The sequence below is a fragment of the Poecilia formosa genome, unplaced genomic scaffold (genome assembly GCF_000485575.1).
Source record: "Poecilia formosa unplaced genomic scaffold, Poecilia_formosa-5.1.2 Scaffold25, whole genome shotgun sequence".
NCBI classification, from domain to species: Eukaryota; Metazoa; Chordata; class Actinopteri; order Cyprinodontiformes; family Poeciliidae; genus Poecilia; species Poecilia formosa.
Window position 1 is genome coordinate 378,165 of NW_006799964.1, and position 23,875 is coordinate 402,039.

Below are 23,875 nucleotides of genomic sequence, written 5' to 3' on the forward strand. Positions count from 1 at the left end.
GTTATATTTCCCTTCGTTTCAGGCTGTCTCTATTGCAGATAAGCAAGTTTTTGCCTTCAGGATGTTGAACCACACAGGGGCAACAGAAGGAGACGCCTACCTCGACATGTCCAAAGTTGACACGTCTGTCACACTGGAAGTCGGCTGCATTGAGGTCATTTTCCTCAACAAGTTTGTCTCCTCCATTCTGGTAAGGATCACTTCACTCTGAACTGATCTTGGGTTCGACTAGAGCATCATTACTGGATTTAAAGTTACTCTCCACTTATTCTTCCTTTCAGGTATTCATTAATAATTTCCAGGAGGCGAAAGAAGCCCTCGCTGAGGTGACGGTTCAGGCTGCAGAAAAGGCAGCCTCTGGTGTGAAGGAGCTAGCAGAGAGAAGCACTCGAATCGCTCTCGACGTCCACTTCAACGCGCCTGTGATTTTCCTCCCCCAGTCTTCCTCCTCTTCAAACGTCATCGTTGCCGATCTTGGCTTCTTGTCCGTAAATAACCGCTTCATCAAGCAGCCGTTTAAGGGCGACGCTGCAATCCCGCCGGTTGTGGATAAAATGACCGTGAAACTGACTGACCTCAAGATGTACAGGTCTGAGCCGAAAGTGTGACTGCCCACAGATGGAGTTTACACACATCCGGTATTTTTTTATTCATCATTTTAAGGAACTGTTGTGATGCTTTTGCTTTCAGAACCACTTACAAAAATGGGAAATTCGAAGGCGAGACTCAGCTGCTGAAGCCAGTCAGCCTGGACCTGGAAATCCAACGAAATCTTTCGGCCAATTGGTACCACAGCATCCCTGATGTAGAGATCACTGCTCATCTAAAGCCTATGAGTGTAAGCATCAAATAATAATTGATCAAAAATTAATTATTCATAATTCAGTATATTCACACAAGGTGAATATACTTTATTTCAGAAGTTCCCATCAGTTTCAAGCTTACGTTGAAAAATATGAATTATTAAAATGTTTTCTGTTTGATTATGTTCCATGTTTGCTCCTGACAGCTGATCCTCTGCCAGGATGACATGATTGTTGTCCTGAGGACTTTGAGCGAGAATCTGTCAGAGAAGTCCGAAGCTGTTCAGCCTCCAGCTGTTCTGCCCACGCCGGACCACTCCTCTGATTCTGTGTCCAACAAAGAGTCCCAGGGCTCAGGAACCACCGGACCTACCAGCTGTAAGATTATGCCATTGTTTCTGAAAGTGTAACAGTTTAAAAAATATCTGCTTACTTGAGTTATAAGTCCCTAAAAACAGGCAAGTGCAGTACACGTCGTTAAGAATGCTGTGTCGTGTGTAAATAAATAAACTTGATTTGAAATTTTAACATTATGAGCATTTGTACGATCGGTTGGGTAGGTTATTGTCACCATCATAAGATCCCCTGATAAATTCTGAAATCTGAGAGGGTGAATATTATTTTCTGTTCACCGTTTTAACCCGTTGCGATATTTACGTTACAGCAGGCAACACGGTGGTGATAGCTGCTGTGGTCGAGACCCAGAAACACAGCAAGCTCAAGACAACGCTCAAGCTGAGCTTTAAGTTCGACTCCATGACGCTGGTTCTGTTCACCCCTAATGAGAATGTGGTATGTAGACACTGATACACACATGAAAACAATTACATCTGATTACAGTTTGGACGTCCTTGATTTACAGACTGGATAAAGATTGAATTTTTGAGATTCAGGTGGGTCAGTCACTGGTTCAGGTTGATCAAACTGAAAATTATCTTGTGCAGATTCCTTTGTGCATCTCTAATAAATTCTCTATTTATCTCTCTTGTAACTTAATGTGAACCAAGATCCCAATTTAAACAACATACTTTGATTTGTTTTATAGATACAACACTTAGACTGCCATGATGAACAGCTGAAGTTGGCAGAGTTTACTCTGGGTACCATCTCCACTTCTGTCCACATGTTCTCTGACAGCTCCATGAAGGCTTCGGTTCGACTCTCTACGTGCCTCCTAGATGACAAGAGACCAAGAATCAAGATGGTTACCTCAAGGTTTGAGAAAATAAACTGAGCTATTTTATTGCCAGTTAGTGTCTTAATCTGTAATTATGTTATTATAACGTTATCTAAGGAATAACAATAAATAGGATGGAGAAACTAGTGAACTGTAATTACCATAAAGACTTAAAAAAATTGAAGCCATTTTTTCTTCATTGAGCTCCTCTAATCACAGTAACTTGTGGAAACCCAAACCACATGTCTTATGTCGTCCTCCAGGATGATGGAACTGCGGCCCGGTGCCGAGCAGAACATGATGGTGGAGGTGAACTACCGACAGGGGCTTGATGGTACCAACATAGACACAATGGTACAGAATGTGTACCTGTGTGCCAGCATGGAGTTCCTGCTCACAGTGGCGGATATTTTTCTCAAAGCCACCAAGCAGGGTTTTGCTCAGGGGCCACAAGCCAAAAGCAGTACTGGTGGTGGAGAAAAGAAGAACATTAATTCCTCCGTCACGTCGAAAGACTCGGGTGAGTTGATCTGTTAAAACAATTTCAGTGTTATTCTGACGTATAACCAGTATTTATTAGTGATTTCTGTCAGTTTGGTCTGTCATCAACTATGGTTTTTTTTTTTTTGCCAATTCTGATTTCTGTTACCACGCACTAGAGCTGCAGATTATATCAATGATATTCATCATCATACAAGTGTGTGCAACTTCGCAATTACAGGATGCAATATTTGGTAGATCATAACACTTTATGGACCGGGGAATTAAAACTCTGCCAGTCAATCATACAGCTGGCCTGTTGGATGGACTTTTGCTTTCATGCACAAGTTTTATGCATCTCTGTGTCTTGACAGGGTGTCGATGTATCTTGCATAAAAAGTCAGAAAGTGATGCATCCAAAATTAAGACCTTGGAATGTCTTAAATTAAAAAATATATAAATTGGGCTTAAATCACAGGTCTTAAATTTTGTCCTGGCTGGACTATTTAATCTTATCGGTTTTTTTTTTGGTTTTTTTTTTTTGTTTGTTTGTTTGTTTTTTCTTGTGGGACTTTTCTGTCTGGCAAAAGTTTTTGTTTATTGCGTTACCCAAATCATCCCCCCATAGTTTTTCAGTATAAAATTTCATTTAAGCTAAAATTTAAGACTAAAGTCTTAAATCTTACTTGCTGGAACCTTGAGACGAGGTCGGGTCATCATCTCTTTAGCTGAACTGCTCATTCTTTCTGACTGACTTACTTCTCTGACCTGCCCCTTTCCTTTCTTGTCATTCGTTTCTTCTTTTTGTCTTTCTCTCCCTATTGTGCTCCTCCCTTTTTCATTGCCTGCTGTAGAAACATTTGGCATAAATTCAGAGTAAAGATTTTTATTTTTCCATCCAATGCATGTAAAGCACTTGAGAAGTAGAGAGAATTGAGACTAGAAAAATATAAAATTTTTATATGTATGTGTTGGAATCCTTTATATGATACTTCTATAAGTTCCTCAGTTTGTTTTGAAGATATTTAAAGTAATTCTCCACCCTTGATTTAGCCAGTGTTGTATTGCTGATATTTGTTGCTCTCCGGTACAGCTGCAGGTCCGGTGTCAAAGATGGAGATGACCGTTGTCGTGCGCAACCCAGAGATCGTGTTTGTTGCCGACCTGACGCGTGCCGACGCCCCCGCCCTGGTGATGACCACATATTGTGAAGTGTCGATGATAAGTGGAGCAGAGTCAACAATGACCGCCTCCATCAAAGATCTAAAGGTTTATACATTTCCTATGAATCCATTCATATTCAGATTACAAATAAATAACTTTAGTATTTATGTGTGTTCAGGTTGTGGCATGCCCCTTCTTAAGAGAGATTAGGAAGAACAATCTGACCACCGTCCTCCAGCCGTGTCAGGTTCACTATCGGAGTTCTCAGCCTGCAGCAGGTCCTCAGGCTATGGAAGTTGAGATTAATGCTCTCTCTCTAAAGGTGCGTATTTCATTTGCAGTGTCACAAACTGTTTTGTTTTTTTTCCCTCAAATCAAAATCATGAAAGTTTCTACTTTCTTCAAACATTTTCCTCATTTCAAAAGTACATAGCCTTTTGAAATATCTCTGTACTTGGTGAGAATATGTCTTGTTTCACATCCACTTTCCTAGTGTTATAAAGCTAAACACTGTTTTTTTTTTTTTACATTTTACATGAAATAATAAAACCCCTTGAAGTTATTTTAATGCCTTTATTCTCTCCAGTAAACAGGAATATTGAAGCAGTTTTTATTCTTCTTATTGTGTAATAATTGTCTTCCCAGGTATCTCCTGTCATCATCAACACTGTGATCACCATCCAGTCAGCGCTGACGCCGCAGGCCGAGACTCCTGAGGAGCAGGAGAGTCCCGTTCCCGTGAACCTGTGGGAGAAACGACACTGGAAGGAGCTCAAGCTTTGGTTCTTGGAAGAGGAGGGGGATGAAGACACAAAGTCTCTAACGCCACTCATTCCACAGGGAGAGTCCTTAAAGGTATTTATGACTTGCATTACTAAGCTTATTTGATTTTTATAAGACTATTTTATTAATCTCTCTCCTGAGATCTTGATCTGTTAAAACATTTGGCTATTTTTGGATGATTTTTGTTGTTGTTGTTGCTTTAAACACAAAATAAATATGCAAAGTTGGAGCTGAATGCTGTATTACCATCTTTGTGTTTGCAGTTGACCATAGGTTCAATCTGTGTGACTCTGGAAGCTGGAGTGGGACACCTCACCATCCCAATGCTTCTCGCCAAGTCCTCCTTTCACGGAGATGTGAAAAACTGGTCCACACTCATTAACCTCCACAGCAAGCTCACCCTGGAGGTAAAATAAGGGAAATAAAACTATTTCTCTGTGATAAATACTCATCTAAAACTTTCTGAAAGTTTTTGTTGTGTTTTTAGGTTCACTATTACAATGAGATGCTCGGCGTCTGGGAGCCGCTCTTGGAGCCCTTGGAGGATGAGACAAGCGAACGCTTCAGACCTTGGACTCTAAACCTGAAGGTAGCGGGAACAATCCAGTCAAAGTAAATCCACATATACACACATACTGTGCTGTACAGTTACAGTTAAATGTTTTGCTACCAGATGAAGAAGAAGCCAGTGAATAGCCCTACTTTGTCAGATGAAGTGGATTACAACATTCCAGACTATAGGACAGTAACTACCATCAGCAGTAAAGACCAGCTTAACATCACGCTCTCCAAGTGTGGACTCACCATGCTGAACAACCTGGGCACAGTAAGAGAAGCAGAGAAAGGCTTCCATCATTGTCGCCTGCTTACGCTTGTGTTGTGATCCCTTATCTGATTCATTTTTTAGGCCTTTGCAGAAGCTGCCAAGCAGACTGCAGAGTGTTTTCAAAAGGATGAAGCTCCCTTTGTGGTGAAAAACAGGCTGGGTCTTTCTGTGTCTGTGCGGCACAGTCAGATGTTTTCCCCCGTCGGCAAGCAGAGCAATGGACACACTGTGAGCCTGCAGGATGGCGAAAGCCTTGGGATGGACTACTCAGTCACGACACAGTCGGATCAGTTCTCAGCTATGACCTCGCTGAGTGAAAAAGACTACTACATAGAGCCTAGTGAGTTTCCTGCTACTCTAGATCTGGATGAGTTGTATTTTTTTAAACCCAGGTCGACTTTGTGTTTCTTATTGTTATGTTTCTTCACACCTTGCAACAAAGTGAATATCACCTTTTGTCAAGTCACAGACAAACTTCTATTAGGAATCTTTGATGGAGCCACACAGAACTGGAAATAATTGTGTCAATAAGTTGTAGCATCACTTTTTCCAGTATTTCTTCACCAACTCTACTTGTCTAATATCTGAATATTGCACACTTTTCATAAATGTATTTAGAAAAATCTTTGCACCATGTATAATTTGTCTTCCACTTGACAGCTAAGCTCTACCTTGTTTTGTTCGATCACATAAATCTGATTAAATTAGTGGCTCCAATGTCTTATTTAGGAGGTTCACTTACATTTATTCCTAAGGATTTATTTTAATAAATAAATCCTTTATTTATTAAAGGCGACACATTAGACAAAAACAAACAATTTAAAATACAATATTTCATACCTGTATCTTCCTTCTTATTGAGTCAATTTATCTAATTAGAAAAAAATCAGTATGTATTATTGTCTCTATCCTGACTTTTAGCATCTAAAAAAATAACTCTTTTTTTTTTTTATTATATGTTTTTAGCTCCAGAGGGCCACACTTCCACCAGTGTGATCCCTCTGATCAAAGTGGGACGGGGTATGTACAGTGTCAGGCACAACAACTCAGGAGTCACTCGGTTCCTCATCTGTCAGATTTCCTCTGTGGAGGGCAGCAAATACATCAAGATCCGCTCTCCGTTTCAGGTACCTTGAAAGAAGAGAAAATTAGCTGTTTTCATCAGATAATTCATGTAATCTTAGAAAATCACATAAAAATGCACAAGAGACCATAATTTATTGTGCGTCCGTGATTTTTTTATTTTTTATTTTCCATATTCTTTGCAGATTATCAATCATTTCACGATACCATTCAACATTTTTGAGGGATCGACATGTTTGGGAAAAGCTTCTCCAACTGAGGAGTTCTGTGTACCACTGGATTCATACAGGTGAGTTCCAAACCACAACCACCCTTCACATTCACAATCATCTCTTCTTTCTAATCTCTGTTGCCCTCCTCAGGTCTGAGCTGAGCCTGCAGCCGATAACAGAGGAAACCACCGAGGAAGACGGAAAACAGTTTGACGTGTCAGAGGGCTTCAGCTACGAGGACTTCTTATACCATAATCCAGATACTCGCCTGCAGCGGACGTGCCGTTGTCGTGGAGATGATTCTGGCGTCATGATGACGATCAACATGGTGCCAGTGAAAGACACAGTGACGTGCAAGGAGACGGGAGATATCGGAGAAAACTGTGACATTGCCTTTGTGCTTCACCTCTGGCCCTCTGTCCTGCTCCGCAATCTGCTGCCTTACCCCGTTGCCTACAAATTAAAGGTTGGATGTACCAGCACTTTGACACAGCTAAGCTTAACTTTACTAGATAGACCTGATATTTTTGTCAGACTTGCAGAATCAAGTTTAATGTGAATCATTTAATAAAGTGAAACAAAAACAAAAACAAACAAAAAAAAACAGAAAATCAATTAAAGAGAACCAATCCTACAACATGAACTAGGCCAAAAGATCTCAAAAAACAACAGATCGGGTCCCGATTTAAAGAAATTTAAAACTTATCAGACTCTTTGGTGCCTGTCTTTAATTAAATTAATTTTTACCAACAGGGGAGCAAGGACAGTGACCCTGAAGTTACGCTGGGTCCAGGCCACTCCGCTCAGCTTCACACTGCGGTCATCAACCAGTCAAGTCTTGATCTCCGGCTCCTGGATTATTTGGCTCAGGACTGGTCCTCTGAATACAGGTCTAACCTGCATCTTTTATTTATTTGTACCTTCAAACCCGAGGTCACTGTTTCTCCTCTAAGTCAAAATAACTTGTTGTCTTGCAGACTCCAGAGTGAGCAGGAGGAAATCACCTTCATTGTGTTCCAGTCTCTACGCGTCAATGAGGAAGACGTAGGAGATGGGTTTGAAAGGAAGAAGCCTGAATTGGATATTGCGGTGCATGTTCAGTACGACCCTGGTCAGACTGTTGTTGCCATCCACTCTCCATACTGGATGGTGAATAAAACAGGGAGGTTGCTGCAGTACAAGGCTGATGATATTCACCGTAAACACCCTTTAGACTACGACATGCCGCTTCTCTTCTCCTTCAAGCCTCGCAATTTTCTGAGAAACAATAAGGTAGGAATAAAAAAAAGACTACATTATTCAGTATTGTGTTTTCCAATACTGTTGTGACCTGTAATATTACTTTTAATGCATCGTCAAGGAACATTGCTACACACATTGGTGTGACATCACATAAGCCCCACCTTCATGCCAAAGCAAGTTTAACCCATCGGTTTTTATTTAGCTACAAATACTCCCACCTGTCAGAAGAGTTGCTGCTTTCCTGCTTTACTAAATGAGATTTTTTTTCCCCCCTCTCTCAGGTTCGCCTCATGATCTCAGACAGCGAGCTGTCAGACGATTTCTCACTCGACACAGTTGGTAGCCATGGCGATGTGAAATGTAAAGGCAGATACAAAGACTATCTGGTAAGTCTTTGTTTTATTTGTTGAATTTCAAACATAAAGATTTTATCAGATGAGAAATGTCCCGCTAACGTTAATAAAGTGGTAATTTAACGACAATATGCCATTCTCTGAGCTTAAAAACATATTTATGCACTCATAAGCATAAACAATCGGAGTGATATTAGCATTATGTGTTTAGTCCATATTATTTAGCAAAGGAGAATTATCAGAATTTATTGTAAATTTAGTGTAATATTGAGAATATTATTAAAGCTTCTAATATTACTGATATTAACATTTATGCTGCTGACTTCACTTTAACAATGCTTTACTGACATTTTTTATATTTTTTAACAAAGCTTGATAATATTAATGGTAAATTTCCTTACATCTCAAGTCACCACTTGCCAAGTCAGCCTTCTTTCCCCAGGATTGTGCAGGATGTAAACCCAGCATTACATTTTTGTATAAAAATCCTTTTTAACATTTTTATTTTATTGGTTTTTGTTATATTTACAATTTTTGAGAAGTTGAAGGTTGGGTTTTCAAATTTATTCTTTGAACAACTTTAAGATGTTATGTAATTTATCGACATTTTTCTGTAAGTTTTGTTTTGTTTTGTAAATAATTGCACATCATCATCGTCGTGTCTTGTATTTTGCTTGATGTCTCTCTGCTGCCAGGTTGGAGTGAAGATTGATGCAAGCAGTTTCAGTCTGACCCGCATCGTGACCTTTGTACCGTTTTACATGCTGGTCAACAGCACCAAGCACAGGGTCTTCGTCTGCGAGGAGGGCCTGGAAAACTGGACTCAAGCAGAGCCAGAACAGGTCAAACCAGTTACTTACTTTTTCATTTCTTTTTCACTAATACCTGGTCTTTTAATAGCTTTTATATAAGGTCATGTTACATTAAATTATATTTACTTTTTTGTGTGTGTGTGTTTGTGCGTTTCCTATAGGATACAAAAAATTGGAAAATTCTTTATAGAAGTTTTATGGTTACTGATGCATTTTAGAAACTTTCATTTTTCTTTTAGAAATTAGTTTAGTACTTCTGTCCTAATTTTATTTATTTTTTTTTTGCCAAATTATTATTTTTATTTTATACAATAAGTTAAAGTGGTTTATTAGTTTTTATTTTAATATGACCTGTTAAAACATTTTAGTAATGCTAGCTAATGTGTTCAGGCATTGCTTTTTTTCTATGAATATTAAACTGCCTTGTTGTTGTTGTTTGTTTTTTTACCCATATTTAGTCAGGTATTCCTTTCTGGCCCGAGAACGACACCAAGCGTCTGAAGATCAAATTAGAAGGATGTTTAGCGCCTCCCCAGACGATTAACTTCACCAAACGAGAGAACTGCTTGTTGCTGCATCTGGACAACTCTGTAAGTAAACACAATCATTCAGTCAGAGGATTAAAAGGCCACGACTTTGTTTCTTTTCTAACTTTGTGTTATTTAAGGTGGGCGGCATCATCGTCGATGTAAACCTGTCCGATCACTCGGCCACCATTCGATTCTCTGAGTACCATGATGGGGCGGCCCCGTTCCTCCTCATCAACCATACAAACGAATGTCTTCAGTTCAGACAGAGGTAGGACAACAGGAGAAACGCACACAGTGAAAAACATTTTAAGCCTTACAGTTTTATCGTCTGCTGCTTGATATTTAGTCAATGATAGAACTAGGGCTGTCACTACAAGATTACAAAACCTATGACTGTAACATTAATACTTCAACACATTTTTGTTTATAAAATTATCCTTACTTTTTAGACTTTCTAACAAAAGTTGCAACTTTTTTCCTCCAAATTATTGCTGTTTGATAGAAGAGTTTCCTGACTGAACTCTGCCTGTAGGCCATCTCTTTTTGTCTGTGTGGGCACTTCATGTATCGATTTCTAGTCATGAGTCAGCTGCAGTTTTAGAAACAAACAAAAAAGCCTTGATCTTTAAGGGGGCATTATTATGTAAAATCGACATTTTGAGCTTTACATTGTGTTATAATGTTATTCCCTCATCAAAAGCACATCTGGAGTATTTCCTTAATTCTTTAATGCATGTTTGAGAAAGCCTTTAGTTTCCTGTGGCAACCGCTCAGCTGTGCAAAGCGCCTGGGTGGACGTACCGCCTTCATGATGAGTAGCTGCAGATTAGTACACCTAAAACATCATGAATGGCTGTAAATCAAGTCGCTGCTTGATTTGTTGATGCTTTCACACTTTGTTACAACCTCCTGTGCTGATGGCTTGGTTGAAAATAACTGTGGGAAATCTAAAGTGACGGCTGGAAACATTAGAGCTCTGTTGCCATCTCTGGAAAAATAAAGAACTACAGTTCATTTTAATAAACTTAAGCTGTTTTTGCAGCATGTCCAGTGTTGATTTCATTGGGATATAAAAGGAAAGAGTGCATGGTTGTAAAAAATCTGTATTTGCATCTTTTAAATTTCACAAATTATTTATAACATAATACTTATTATTGTATGAATCCATGTAGTAATATGTACTTACATTAGGGGGTTGAGTGCCACAAAGGGGATGTTGGTTCTTTTTACTAATAAATTTTGTTGCTTTCCTTTTAGGTCAAAGTTTGTTGCCTCAGCCTGATATTCTTTTTATATGTATGATTTTTTTTCACATTGCAGCTGTTAATTTGCTGCGTTTTGATTGAAGAAAACATTTTGGTTATTTGTAGCATTATTAAGCAATAGAGATGCACCAATTGAATTTATGGTTTTTCTCAAGCACAATAAATGTAAAATAAAAGCACATTTATCGTGCTTTAAATACAACAGAGATTTATGTAATTCCACAACTATCCTCCTTAGTCATGAAAAATTTCTGTGATTTATTTTTCTTTCATTTTAAACACTCGCATCAAAGTTCATACTTCTAGTTAACTGAAAGTGGTTGGAGTTTTTAGTTTTGATGCTTTACTGGGTGAAAAAAATAAAGATTTTTCTTTGACCTGCCAAACAAAAACATGTCCCAAACTCTGACCAGTTGATTGGTGCATCTCCGTTAAACCGTTGGATTAATAATAAATGTCAGTGTTTATTTCTGTTGATGGTGATTTGTGCATTTTTTTTGTCGTGTGACCGATGCAGCACCCGGAAAGAGGCCCCGTGGGTGGCTGACGAGCTGCTTGACCTTTCCTTCTCAGGGGAGGAGGACAGGTAGAAAAATATGAAACGTAAAAACTCTTCTGACACACTCTGAACTCAGGCTAAGGACTCAGGAGTAAAAACAAAAAAGAAGGTGCATCATGAAAACATACAAGGAGAGACATGATAGTTACCTTTCTAGAAGCAGGCCGAGAGAGTAAATAGGCTCATTTTTACCATTTGAAAAACAAAAAACAAACAAAAAAAAAAAACATTGTTGATCACACCTGAGAATATTTAAAGACAGAACATGAATATGGAAGAGCACTGATCCGACACAAGGGTAACTCACTACGTTAGAGATAGACTCATTTACTTTTTCCATTAAAAGAAAAAATTCAAGTAGATAAAGTTTGTATAAAAAAACTTTTATCTCCGATAAGATTTCCTTTTAACAAAAAGGCACTTGAAGAAAATTAATATGATTTATTTTGAAGTCCTATTAAAGAAAGTAAGAAATAATTGCTATGTGGTTCAGATACATTATGTGTAAGCAGATCTTTTTAAAAAAAATGGATTATTACTCTTTTTAAATAAGTAAAAACATAATAAATACAGATGCATCACAATATATAAGAATAGGATGAAAATATATTTGTTTTACATGTTTTTAGTGGAAAGCTTACATATTTAAGAGTTTAGCCACCCTTCAATTCTCTAATAAAAATTCTATTAGTCACACATACAGGTTCATTTCAGTGAATCAAAACATCATTGAACATTTCATTTAATCCTGTAAATTAATTCAAAATGTGAAGCTTGCATCATGAAGATTAATTACACACAAAGTGATTTTATTCCTAGTGTTTATTTCTGTTAATTATTATGAATATTGGCCATGACTAGTGGAAACGCAAACATTATTTTTCTAAAAAATTAAAATGACATGAGATGGAAAAAAAGTAAAATAAAAGAAATGTTTTACACTCATCGTGGCTCCCCTAATCGACCTTCCACTGAAGATTGCCCTTGTTAAGGAAGTTAATGGGAGTTAGTTATGTGAAATTAACGATTCGTATCAAAAGAGAAATGAATGGGTTTTGTTGTTAAATGAATGATACAATATAAGCAAGTTCAAGTGATCAGGTTAGAAATTAGCTTGAAGCGCAGCAAAAGGCTCTGACTCCTGTCAAAGACGTTCATTGACCTCAGTTCTGAGTGTGGATGAAGAGGGAAGTTAGAAAAGAGTAGGAACCTGTTTCACTTCTGACTGTGTAACCTGCTTTCACACCCAACGTGATTTCACATCCTTGACAGCAATCATTGAGTCTCCTGTGGAGAACATAAATATTAAAAGTCTAGCTATAAATTAGCAAAGTTTCACCTGTTCTATGATCAGTTTGTTTCTAATTTTAAACATTTTGTGAAATGGAGCAGGTTACACACCTAAAGCTGTTTAATGTTGTGTTTATCTGGTAGCAAAGACTTCCCAGATGTTCTGCTGGCTAGATGGGATTCTGCGTCGGGAATTACTCTATCCTCTGCTCCCAGTTCTTCTCTCTCATTAACTAGCCTCCCTTTGCTTCTCTTCTCCATTTCTAGATAGTGAACTTCCCCTTTTCTTTCTTGCTTTGAGAACATTTAGCTAAATATCCATGTTTAATCAAACGGATAATATTGCAATCATTGATGTTCACCTTCTTTAAGTTCTGGGGTTTAAAATATTTTGCATTTATATATTAATTCCTTGATTTATATTTGCTTTTACAATTGTTTACATTTTGTCTTCGTCTTTATTAAAATTTTTTAAATGAAATAAGATTGAAGTAGTTTTACCACAGAACTGCTAGAGGGTGTACTTTCTTCTTGAAATGACTGTTAGTAAAACTTTTAAGGAAATTCTTATTGAGCCTTTGGGTATTTAAGATGGCATATTCTGCCCTTTTGTGATGTCTTTTTCCTTCCTGTGTTCATTGTTGCATGTACTCTGTTGTGTTGTTCTTCAAAACTCTCTTATTCTTATTTGTAAATCTTTTTACATCCTAAACTGTCGTCGCTGTTCCACTGTTTGTGAATTCTCAGCTCTCTGAAGGAGTTGGAGTGGGAGAATCTAGACGCTGGAAAAGCTGTGTATTACACCTGGACTGAGCCCACCGGGTCCAGAGAGCTGAGCTGGAAACATGGACGGAACCAAGGAGAGCTCAAGGTGGAGAAGGTACTGAACCTGAGATTAAATCTGTATCTAAGAAATGAGGGGAAATATTTAATTCGCCTTGTAGGTTTTTCTATTTAGCTTAATCTGTTTGTTTAGATAATAACGGCTTACCGATGATGAAAATCACAAATTCAGTTTCTAAGGAGAAATAGAATATTATATAAAACCAAAGCAAAAAACAAAAAAATGTTGGCCTGATGAAAAGCGTGCCCTTTGCGTGTGTCCATTCAATATTTCCATTTCAATTCAAATTAATTTCGGTAAGGACAGCACATTAAACAATGTTACATGTTAAAAAACAACATAGCGACCGTTGTTTAGAAATAAGTTTTCTAGCCACAGGCTAATTTGCAAATCAAATTTGGTTTGAGGTTTCGTTTGCTTGAATTACTTTATCAGCCTGTGACTCTGCTCTACAGCCCAGGCTATGACCTTTAGTTTTTCTGTAACTTCTGCTTAAAATGAAAATCGGCATCTCCATAAAGCCAAACCGAGCTCTAACCAGATGAGATTGATCCCCAAAACATCACAGGCAGTGGAAACTTCACAGCTTTCTCCACTTTTCCTCCCGGTCCTGTGAGCTTGCTTTCTAAATGAAACGGAGTAACAAAGAGACGGACACAACTGGCTGCAGATGCTTTATATTACTTTTATTATTATTAGAGTCAAATGTCTTATTTAAAATGTTTTAATCTTGTTTTGCTGCTACAAACATTGTTTTTATCTGTCTGCATGCTATTAAAATCTTCAGATGAAGTATATTTTTGGTAATTTTATTATCTGTATGCCATTATCATCAACTTAACTTAAACTGATTGCTGTGGGTTTTTGTGTTTCACATCTTAAACTGGTATTCTAAACTCTTGTCTTTCTTACCTTCAGGACATGGATTGGTCAAGTAGAAAATGGTTATGCTGCTTTCTTAGTTGTACAAATGAAATAGTTTTGGAGAAGGGCATGGCTCACCTAAGAAAAGTAAACATTGTAATTGTGTGCTTTCCTTAAACTAATTTAGATTCAGATTTTCTTCATCCAGTTTATCTAGACCAATAATCTGTTTGGACAATGTTACGCATTAAATAAAGTTCAGTGTTTGTTTTTCTCTCGGCACATGCGCGGGTTTTTTTCCGGGTACTCCGGCTTCCTCCCAAAGTCCAAAAACATGACTGTGAGGTGAATTGATCTCTCCAAGTCAGTCGTCTCAAACTGCCTTCCCTGAGGGCCACAATCCTTCAACCTTTAGACGTCTCTCTGCTCCGGCACACCTGGCTCCAGTATTAACTCATCGGCAGAGCCCTGCGGAGTGTAACTACATGCCAGTGAGACAGTTTCACCATTTAGTTTAAGTCTGTAGCGTAAGGGACACATCTAAAAGTTACAGGACTCTGGCCTTCGCAGTATGCAGTTTGAGACCACTGCTCTAAATTGTTCTCAGGTATGAGTGTGGTTCTGCATGGTTGTTTGTCCTGTTTGTCTCTGCGTAGCCCTGTGACGGTCTGGCGACTTGTCCAGGGTGACCCCGCCTCTCGCCTGTTTACCGCTGGAGAAAAGCAGCAGAACCCCTTGTGACCCTGCAGAGAAAAACGTGTTACATAACGGATGGACGAATCGTTCATGTTTGTGATTAACTGCAATATTTCTGCTGTTTCATCAGGAACTGGTTGATGAGAAAACAAACAGAGAAGGGAAGCTTTATGTGATTCCCTTTTATGAAGGTAAAATTCCCATGTTTCCTGGATCCTGTCATTTTACATTTACATCTGATTTCCTGTTTATAGTTTGTGTTATTTCTGATGGAAAGGTCTCCAGCGTGTCGTGGTGTTCACTGAGAATCAGCGTATCTTCAAGCGGCTTGTGGAAAATGAAAGCTTGCGACATGCTGAACAGGAAGTCATCCTGTGGCTGCACGACATGGGCATATCTTTGGTCAACAACAACAATAGCCAAGAGATTTCTTTTATTGGAATCACAAGGTGATTCTTCTTTGTTTAGTAAGTAGCTGATTACAGGTCAAACATGCAGCAGAATTGTTTATAACATAAATGTTTGTGCACCCGTTGTCCTGCTGCATCCGGTTTAGCTCTGACATTGTGTGGGAGATCAAGCCGAAGAAGAAAGGTCGGTGGAAAACCCTGAGCACAGAAGAAGTTGGGATGTTGGAGAATCACTTCAGAGAGTACTCTGATTCCACGCCGATTGACAACTGCATCGCTGACCTGGAGAACAACTTTCAGGTCAGAGCACAAGGATTGGTGGTTAATTTGTAAGCAATTAAATTATTAAACCAAACATTTTAAAGTGTTAACAATTAGAATAATTTGATAGTGAATTTGGCATAAATATTTTTGGCTGATTGCTGAGGAGGACGTTAGTATTTGTGCAATTATTAAACTGTTTTTGTTTTTATAATTCCTCCCTCAGGTCTGTTTTACGCCCACTGGTTCAGATATGCACATGCTGCAGCCAGTGGCTGCTCCTCTGAGGCGACTCCACCTCCCCGGGGTGAAGGTGGAGTACAGCATCTCACCTCGACAGAGAGCCTACCGTGTCCAAATCCACCGGATACAGGTGAAATTAAAAAACCTGCTGGTATCGAACATTTCTACAAAGCAACCAGTTGTTTGCTCCTGAGTTAATTTCTAAAATGTTTGTGTTGCTGCCTTAACATGTCTGATTTCTGATTTGGGATGAAGTAGCAGCAAGACTTTGGCTTTCTGAGTCTCAGTTTTAACTTCTGCTTAAAGTGAAGATTGTAAACTACACACCATAAATTACACTAAAATAATGAACCCATCGTTCTCTCAGAATATCAGAGAGCTGCTGTTCTGAGATGCAGCAGATTCTTGTGAACATAAAACAATAAAATCCAATAACAATAGATCCCTTTACTGAATTTCACATATTCAACCAGTAATAGTGAGCAGCGTTTTGTTGCTAAGGGATGAGGCACAGGTGTGTAAGTGACTGCAAGTAAAGGGTAAAACCAGTCCACTCCCACACTTTAAATTACAAACAGTTTGTAGATTTTACAGTGGAAAAAGTAAACAGTTTTCCTGTTCAGGTTTTGTTTGGCATCACTTACAGCTGCAGTAGGTAGCTTATATATATAAAATGTTCTTTACATATTTGTTAAAAGTTGTTGTTACGTCATGACAGTATGAGACAGATAATTTGTAAGAGGAAAAGAATCATGCTCCTTTTCCTCCTCATGAAGGCAGAGATGAAAACATGCTGAGATCTGATGGATCTAAAGGAAAAAGAAATACTTCTTGTTCATCATTGGGTTCCTGCTCATGAGAAGCCCAAACCTAACTGTGAACTTTCAACGGATACTTTCAAAGAAAACACAGCACCTTTGTTTTCTGTGAATCTCTTAAAGACTTGGTGTCAGATGCGTTTTCATTTAGCATTAGTTTTTAGAAAAGTCTCGTCTCTATTACAGATCCAGAATCAGATACCAGGAGCCATCTTCCCTTTTGTCTTTTACCCCATCAAACTCCCCAAATCCATTGCCAAGGACACAGGTCTGTTATTACACCGAATTCATTTGTCATAATTTACTCATGATGCACAGTTTTGGTTTTTAATGTCATTTGTTTTGCTTCCAGAACCAAAACCTCTAATTGATCTCAGCATTGTTACCAGAACTGCTGGACACACCGACATCTCTCGCATCAAGTATGTTTAGTTATTATTTGAATATATGTTATGTATTTCCATATCCAGGTAAAATAAAGTTTAGCACATGAGTCTCAGTAATCATAGATTAGAATTGTTGTCTTCTCTCAATTTAATCTTCTCTATTGTTTCACTTGTTATAAACAATTGTAATGTTTTCTCAGCTTATTCTTAAATAACAAATTAATTGGTTTTGACTTCAGGTACTTCAAGGTTTTGATTCAGGAGATGGATTTAAAGCTTGACCTGGGCTTTTTGTATGCCATCCTGGACTTTGTTACTCCTGAGAACGCCGGCGTCATGACTTCAGAACAGGAGGTCAGTCACACTCACTGATAATCACCAAATCCTTCCCTCTGTTCCTCCATATTTTATCAGACAAGGACAAATGGAGTGTGTTTATTCACCTGGACAACAATTTGAAGCACACCAGCAGGTCCTTTGTGAAAAGTGTAGCAAGAAGAGCAAAAATAAGAGGCGTCTAATAGAGCAAATACTTTTTTATTGCTCTGTAACTTCATGATCCAGTATATATGTGCTTGTCCTCCAGGTGGAGCTGTTTACTCAGGACATAGAGTATATAAAAACGGAGCTGAACCATGTCTCTTCTACTGACACGTCACCCATCAGCCTCTATGAGCAGTTCCACATTTCCCCTATCAAGGTGGGTAAAATTCAGAAATACTTTGTGTGAATGTAGCGAAGGCAGGCACAAATCGGTTTTTAGACAGCATGATTTCCTCCCGTCCTTGTTGGGTTATGAACATCGAAAATGATAGCAAAATCAGTAATATGCAACTGCAATCAAATGAATTAATTGTAAAGTGAATGTGGTAAATAAGCACATTTTACAACCTTCAATACCAAAAATATTCCAAGAAAGGGTGCAACAGAAAATAAGTTTTTTAAAAGTGCTTATTGTGCTGATGATGCATGAAACGCATCACACAAAGAGGAAATAACACAACACTGAATGAACTCAGTCAGTGATATTCTAATTATTTTGAACTGAAATTAATATGAAATTGTTCCCGTTTTTCTTTTCAGTTGCATTTGAGTTTCTCTCTGAGCACAGGAGGAGAAGACGGCTTAAAGGAGAAGAGAGAAACTGAACTCATCCCCATTCAGTCCCTCAACCTGCTGCTGAAGAGCATCGGAGCAACGCTCACTGACGTGCAGGACGTCGTCTTCAAGTACGAGGCCTCCCATGTTTAAGCGCACAAACCAGATCCAGCTGCTGTTTCTGTGTTTTTCTGTGATTTGAAGAAATGATTCTGCTGACTGGATGTTTTATTTATTCCAGGCTGGGATTCTTTGAGCTAAACTTCCAGTTTTACACCACTCAGCAGCTACAATCGGAGGTCATCAGACATTACTCCAAGCAGGTGATGGTCATAGAAACATTTTCAAAATGGCTCCTTTTTTTTTCCTTCTTTTTTTTTTGCACCTTTGAGGGATTTCTCTAAAAAAGGTTGATGAAAAAGTATTTTTCTTTTGTATGTTTGTTTTATCAGTAATCAAGCAATACTGACTTCATCAATTTTATTTATTTTCTTGACTTTTAAAATCCATCTTTTAATTCAGTTCAACATTACACAGAGACAGTCCTCCTTCCAGAAGTTATAAATGTAGCTACTTCACCAAGAAGTTTTTTTTTTTTTAAATCAAATTCATTTTTCCTTTTATTCATTAAAAGTTGAAAACATGGGAACTCAAGTTTATATTTCTGTATGTTTCAGGCTATTAAACAGATGTATGTTTTGGTGCTGGGCCTGGACGTGCTTGGAAATCCCTTCGGGCTGATCAGAGGATTGTCGGAGGGCGTCGAAGCGTTCTTCTACGAGCCCTACCAGGTAGGAATGTAGTACGTAGAATAAGTGCTTTATTTTTCAGTATTGTGAAAAATTGCTTAGTTTCTTAAACTAATTTTTTCAGCATAAACAAGGTATTATTTCTATCTGAAACATTGATGAAATACAAATGAAACTATAACTTTTGAGTCTAACTCGGCGCGGTTTACAGCCGATCATCCTTGTTTCCAAGCTTCTGCTCAACAAGAAATCAGTCGGCCTGTCTGTGCTTCAAAATGTGACAGTAATATGTAGTGGTATTGTTTTTGTTCGGATCCATGACTGCATGAGGAAACAGCTTTATCTGAGTGAAAATAAATATTTTTTAAAATGTATTTATTTCTTGTAAATTTGTAATCCTGTGAGAAACTAAATGTTTAATTTTATTAGATCTTAAATATGATAGACCTGGACGATATAGCTGAAAAACCTATCATAATATTAAGCATTTCATATCAGCCAATATCAATAATTGTCGATTTCAATAATTATTGATTAGTCTTTTTTTTGTTTGTTTTAAATAGCTGAAGTACTGCCAAACTGGTGGCGTGACCTGTCCTGTTTTATCCACAGTTTTCCCAAAACCTTATTATGATATTATGACTTACCTCAATGCATTTATACATTTACAAGTCGTTTGTTGGAGCTGAGGGTTTTCTGGAATAATTTCTGTTCAGCTTGACATGCTAGAAACTCCTGATCTTCATTCTCTGTGTTCATTTGTGCTGCTGGTTTTCCAGGGAGCCATCCAAGGTCCTGAAGAGTTTATAGAAGGAATGACCATCGGTGTGAAAGCTCTGGTTGGAGGAGCTGTTGGTAAGAATTTCACTCAGCTTAAACTGGTGGGAACTTTGAGTTCGGCAAATAAGATCTAATACAGAGCAGTCATCGAAGAGGCAAACATGATGATGAAGGATGTCTGATTGTGCAGATTATATCAGGACACCAGGAGCTGTGACATTAAATGTGGGGTTGCTAAAACATCTTCCTTGGTTGTTCTGTTGAGCTGATAAACTTTTTTGCCCTTAATAGGTTGATTTTCAGCTTTTATAAATATAAAATGTATCTAAACTTGCAGAAAATTGTTTTTGTCCCAGTTGCAAATAATCTGTGCTTGCCAGGTGACGCGTATCAGTGGCATAAAACAAGTTGTATGTTTTGAAAATAAATAAGCTTTGGTGTATTTATTTTTGTATAGGGGGTATCGCAGGCGCAGCCTCTAGGATAACGGGGACCATCGCAAAGGGAGTCGCTGCAATAACCATGGATGAGGAATACCAGCAGAAGAGGCGAGAAGCCATGAACAAACAGCCTACAGGCCTGAAAGACGGGCTGGCCAGAGGCGGGAAAGGATTGGTTTCTGTGCGTTTCATTATTTGTCCAACACCACTTTGAATTAATCAATGATAACATTTCTGACTTTCTAAATGTCGTAACGTGGCCTAAAATAAAAATGTTGAATTGATCTGACGCAGCTTGTTTATGTTTCAGGGATTCGTCAGTGGAATCACAGGCATTGTTACCAAACCTATAAAAGGTGTGTTTAGTCTGACTCTCTACAAATATATAAAGTCACAAACTGTTTTTTTTATTCATAATAACAAGCTGTGGTTGGGTTTGAAACTTCTAAACACATTATCTGTTGTTGTGCAGGGGCGCAGAAAGAGGGAGCAGCGGGCTTCTTTAAGGGTTTTGGCAAAGGTTTGGTGGGCGCAATAGCTCGACCGACAGGAGGCATCATCGACTTGGCCAGCAGTACTTTTCAGGGAATCAAAAGGTATAACTCTCTTTTCTGCTTTTTGTTTCCATCCTTATGGTTTCACACTGCTGAGGTAATTGAATTTTAAATGCGCTGCTTCTCTAACAGAACTGTTAAAGGGAGACGAGCTTTTTACCTCAGGCGGTCAATATTTAATCGTGACAATCTGCTGTGTGCTCCTCCACTTGTAAATATTTCTTTGCCAGACTTTTACTATCTGAGTGTCTCTCTTTACGGTATAGTTTATAATGCTGTCCATCAGTTTTTGTACATCTCATAAAGATGTGCGAAAAGCCCTAAAATATAGCAACACGTTTTAACATTTAATTTTTTTTTTTGCACTATTTAAACTTTTGCAGTGTGCTGTATGATTTCCTGTTGGTTTGAAGTGGCATGACATTGAGGAGATGATGAGATGGAGAAAACATGTAATCTCCTAAACTTGTCAGGGCAATAAAAAAAATGAGCATTTTAAATAACTTGAATTACGACAAACAATTTTATGTTGCTTGCATAACAAACAGAATGGCAGGGATAAACCTTAAAGCTCAGTGTTGAAGAGCTACATTCGTTAGCGTCAACTTAATAATTCGCTATATAAGGCTTTTTGACTCACCTACATTAGGGTTGTCAATAACTGTAAATGAACTATGCCGTAGGTTCCTTAAACTGTGCTTCTTTAGGTGATCAAGTAAAATACCTTTCTCTCATATTGTCCCGCTTACAGGGCAACAGAGACCTCTCAGGATGTTATCTCTCTCCGTCCTCCTCGCTTCATACACGAGGACGGAGTCATCCGACCATATAAGGAGAGAGAGGGCGTCGGGAGTCAGATGCTCCAGGTGAGAATCCGCCTTGTTTTTGGGTTTCTGAATCTGATTGTTCTGGATCATCTGGTTTATGGGAATTCACTCATAGTTTTAATTCATTTTCACCGTCACCCATCCTTTCATTGATCCCTCATAACTTCTATCAGTTCTCCCTTGTTTCAAGCCAGATAATTAATGTTCTCCCCATAAAGTGTCAGCAGCTTCACAAGTCAGAGGATAGATTTATGCTGTTAGTAGTTTAGACTGGTGACGACTGTGTTATATTCAGCATCGGTAAATAATTTCAGTAAAAATGTAGTGAATGCATGCAGAGCAGCTCAGTTGGTAGAGCACACACACCCCCACACACACCCACACACACACACACACACACACACACACACTCACACGCACTCACACGCAAGGTGCAGAGGCTGCTGTCTTCAACCCGGTTGTCCAACGTTTGATTTCTGGTCTTGGACCATTTACTATATGTCTGTTTACTGTTTGACAAAGGTCACTAATCCCACAAAAAGCTTTAAAAAACTAAATTTAAAAAAATGAAGTGAATGTCACATGTGTTGGTTGTTTTTATCGGATGAAAAAGGCTTTTTTATTACAATAGACATTTTAGCAACATTAATATAAAGAAAGCAAAACAAATGTAATTACTATTTACAAAATAATTGAACTTCAGTAGTGGAGAGATAAGTTTGTGCTCTGACTTTATTGTGAGAACTTTAAGGTTGTGAGATTTTAATCTCCAAATTGATTAGGAATTTTGTAAACGTCTCTGGTTTTCCAAGCCTTTAAAAAATGTTTTTTTATTTGTGACCTATTCTGCTCTTGTTTATTCATTTTTAATATGGCTTTAGACACCAAGTTGTAGATTGGTTTGAGCCTTTTCCAGAGTTTCTGTCTCAGTTTAAGGAGCTCCAGTCCTTCCTGTTCTGACCCTCCTCCCTCTCTCTTGTCATGTCCACAGAGGCGCTTGGCTTACATTGAATGGAGTAAAAGTAATTACTCCGAGGATGAGGATGATGAGTAAAAGCCATCGTAGCTGTGATGTAGAGTAGTTCTGGTGCTTGTGCATAGTCTGTGTTGGAGAGTTGCAGATTATTATCTCTGTTAGTTTAAACTGAGATAAACTAACAGAGTGTTTATCTCAGTTTAAACTGAGATAAACACTGGAACTTTTTAAAGTTCCAGTTTTAAAGTTTCCTTTAAAACTGGAACTTTAAAAAGTTCCAGTTTTAAAGGACGCCTTAAAACTGTTGAACTTTTAAGGCGTCCTTTGAGGTGAATGTAAGACTGTAATTTTGAATTGTATTTGAGTTTTAAATGTTTGTTTTGTTCCTATTGAGTCAGTATCCTTCATTTAATCATTCATTAATCCATTGTTGTCACATTTATTTTTGTTCCTATTTTTTCTGTCAGTCATTATTTTCATCCTTGGCTTCTGTTTGAGAAATCTTTCATTTTCATTATCAGCAGTTTTGACTTTTATTTTGTTGCTAATAAAGGATTATTTAAATTCCAGCCTCCATTGTCTGTTTCATCCCATCTGTTCCCATCACCCCTTGTTGTTTTTTTCATTTTCCAAGTTTTCTCCATATTTTCATGCACTAATTTTGCTGCGGACTATGTCTCCTCATTCCTGCAGTTAGTTCATCATGTTTTAAATCATTTTGCAAACCTGCAAATAATTTCTAATTTTTTTTTAAAAAAAAATCACATTCTCTCTTTTAAACTTTTTTTTTCTTGCAGACAATTGAAAACGGACGTTTTGCCAAGTATAGATACTTTGCTCATGCCAAGATTAACGATTCAGACTTCTTCATGATCACCAAGAGGTAAGCAGCTCTGACACTTTGTCAAATAAGCTATAAAATTTTTGCTGAGCTCAAACGACATCAGATATTTTGAGCAGCTTAAGAGGCAGTCCTTCAGTTGTAGTTCATAATTTCACCACTAGATGTCGATAAAGCCTTTTTGCATTTCAATGGTGTATGAGGCGCTGTACAAGTTTAGTCCTGACAAAAATGTTTTAAGGTTAATAGCAATAATGTCTCTTTGTAAAACACGTATTTAAGCACAATCACAAAAGAAATTAGGTTTGGTTGATTATTTCTTTGTAACTGTGTTTCTTGGCAATAAATGTTGCAGTCAACCCCTGGTTTTGGTGCGGGTTAGAAACTACAGCCGCCCGCAAATATCTAAAATGAGCGAATGCTTGAAGTCACCTCTAAAAACACTTATAACTGCCTTCGTTAGTTCAATATTTCAAAGACCAAATATGGCTTAATCTGCATTATCACGC

General features: G+C 38.1%; 1 protein-coding gene across 1 annotated transcript in view; it reads left to right on the forward strand.

Annotated features, from left to right (window-relative positions):
* The window catches only part of LOC103135465 (vacuolar protein sorting-associated protein 13A-like), a 42,670-nt gene that overhangs the window by 16,599 nt on the left and 2,196 nt on the right, over nucleotides 1-23,875 (forward strand). The window contains exons 29-70 of the mRNA XM_007548202.2: nucleotides 23-190; nucleotides 282-589; nucleotides 691-838; nucleotides 1,010-1,181; nucleotides 1,468-1,595; nucleotides 1,849-2,018; nucleotides 2,244-2,500; nucleotides 3,554-3,729; nucleotides 3,803-3,946; nucleotides 4,270-4,479; nucleotides 4,671-4,814; nucleotides 4,895-4,996; nucleotides 5,081-5,233; nucleotides 5,315-5,573; nucleotides 6,200-6,360; nucleotides 6,502-6,605; nucleotides 6,679-6,994; nucleotides 7,282-7,418; nucleotides 7,506-7,800; nucleotides 8,052-8,156; nucleotides 8,819-8,965; nucleotides 9,394-9,525; nucleotides 9,603-9,733; nucleotides 11,248-11,316; nucleotides 13,327-13,459; nucleotides 15,114-15,174; nucleotides 15,261-15,432; nucleotides 15,540-15,693; nucleotides 15,881-16,027; nucleotides 16,902-16,983; nucleotides 17,068-17,137; nucleotides 17,341-17,455; nucleotides 17,688-17,801; nucleotides 18,185-18,330; nucleotides 18,441-18,522; nucleotides 18,877-18,990; nucleotides 19,728-19,803; nucleotides 20,186-20,349; nucleotides 20,479-20,524; nucleotides 20,641-20,764; nucleotides 21,474-21,588; nucleotides 23,323-23,408. Coding sequence (XP_007548264.1) covers nucleotides 23-190; nucleotides 282-589; nucleotides 691-838; nucleotides 1,010-1,181; nucleotides 1,468-1,595; nucleotides 1,849-2,018; nucleotides 2,244-2,500; nucleotides 3,554-3,729; nucleotides 3,803-3,946; nucleotides 4,270-4,479; nucleotides 4,671-4,814; nucleotides 4,895-4,996; nucleotides 5,081-5,233; nucleotides 5,315-5,573; nucleotides 6,200-6,360; nucleotides 6,502-6,605; nucleotides 6,679-6,994; nucleotides 7,282-7,418; nucleotides 7,506-7,800; nucleotides 8,052-8,156; nucleotides 8,819-8,965; nucleotides 9,394-9,525; nucleotides 9,603-9,733; nucleotides 11,248-11,316; nucleotides 13,327-13,459; nucleotides 15,114-15,174; nucleotides 15,261-15,432; nucleotides 15,540-15,693; nucleotides 15,881-16,027; nucleotides 16,902-16,983; nucleotides 17,068-17,137; nucleotides 17,341-17,455; nucleotides 17,688-17,801; nucleotides 18,185-18,330; nucleotides 18,441-18,522; nucleotides 18,877-18,990; nucleotides 19,728-19,803; nucleotides 20,186-20,349; nucleotides 20,479-20,524; nucleotides 20,641-20,764; nucleotides 21,474-21,588; nucleotides 23,323-23,408 — 6,137 coding nt within the window. The remainder of the gene's footprint in view (nucleotides 1-22; nucleotides 191-281; nucleotides 590-690; nucleotides 839-1,009; nucleotides 1,182-1,467; nucleotides 1,596-1,848; nucleotides 2,019-2,243; nucleotides 2,501-3,553; nucleotides 3,730-3,802; nucleotides 3,947-4,269; nucleotides 4,480-4,670; nucleotides 4,815-4,894; nucleotides 4,997-5,080; nucleotides 5,234-5,314; nucleotides 5,574-6,199; nucleotides 6,361-6,501; nucleotides 6,606-6,678; nucleotides 6,995-7,281; nucleotides 7,419-7,505; nucleotides 7,801-8,051; nucleotides 8,157-8,818; nucleotides 8,966-9,393; nucleotides 9,526-9,602; nucleotides 9,734-11,247; nucleotides 11,317-13,326; nucleotides 13,460-15,113; nucleotides 15,175-15,260; nucleotides 15,433-15,539; nucleotides 15,694-15,880; nucleotides 16,028-16,901; nucleotides 16,984-17,067; nucleotides 17,138-17,340; nucleotides 17,456-17,687; nucleotides 17,802-18,184; nucleotides 18,331-18,440; nucleotides 18,523-18,876; nucleotides 18,991-19,727; nucleotides 19,804-20,185; nucleotides 20,350-20,478; nucleotides 20,525-20,640; nucleotides 20,765-21,473; nucleotides 21,589-23,322; nucleotides 23,409-23,875) is intronic.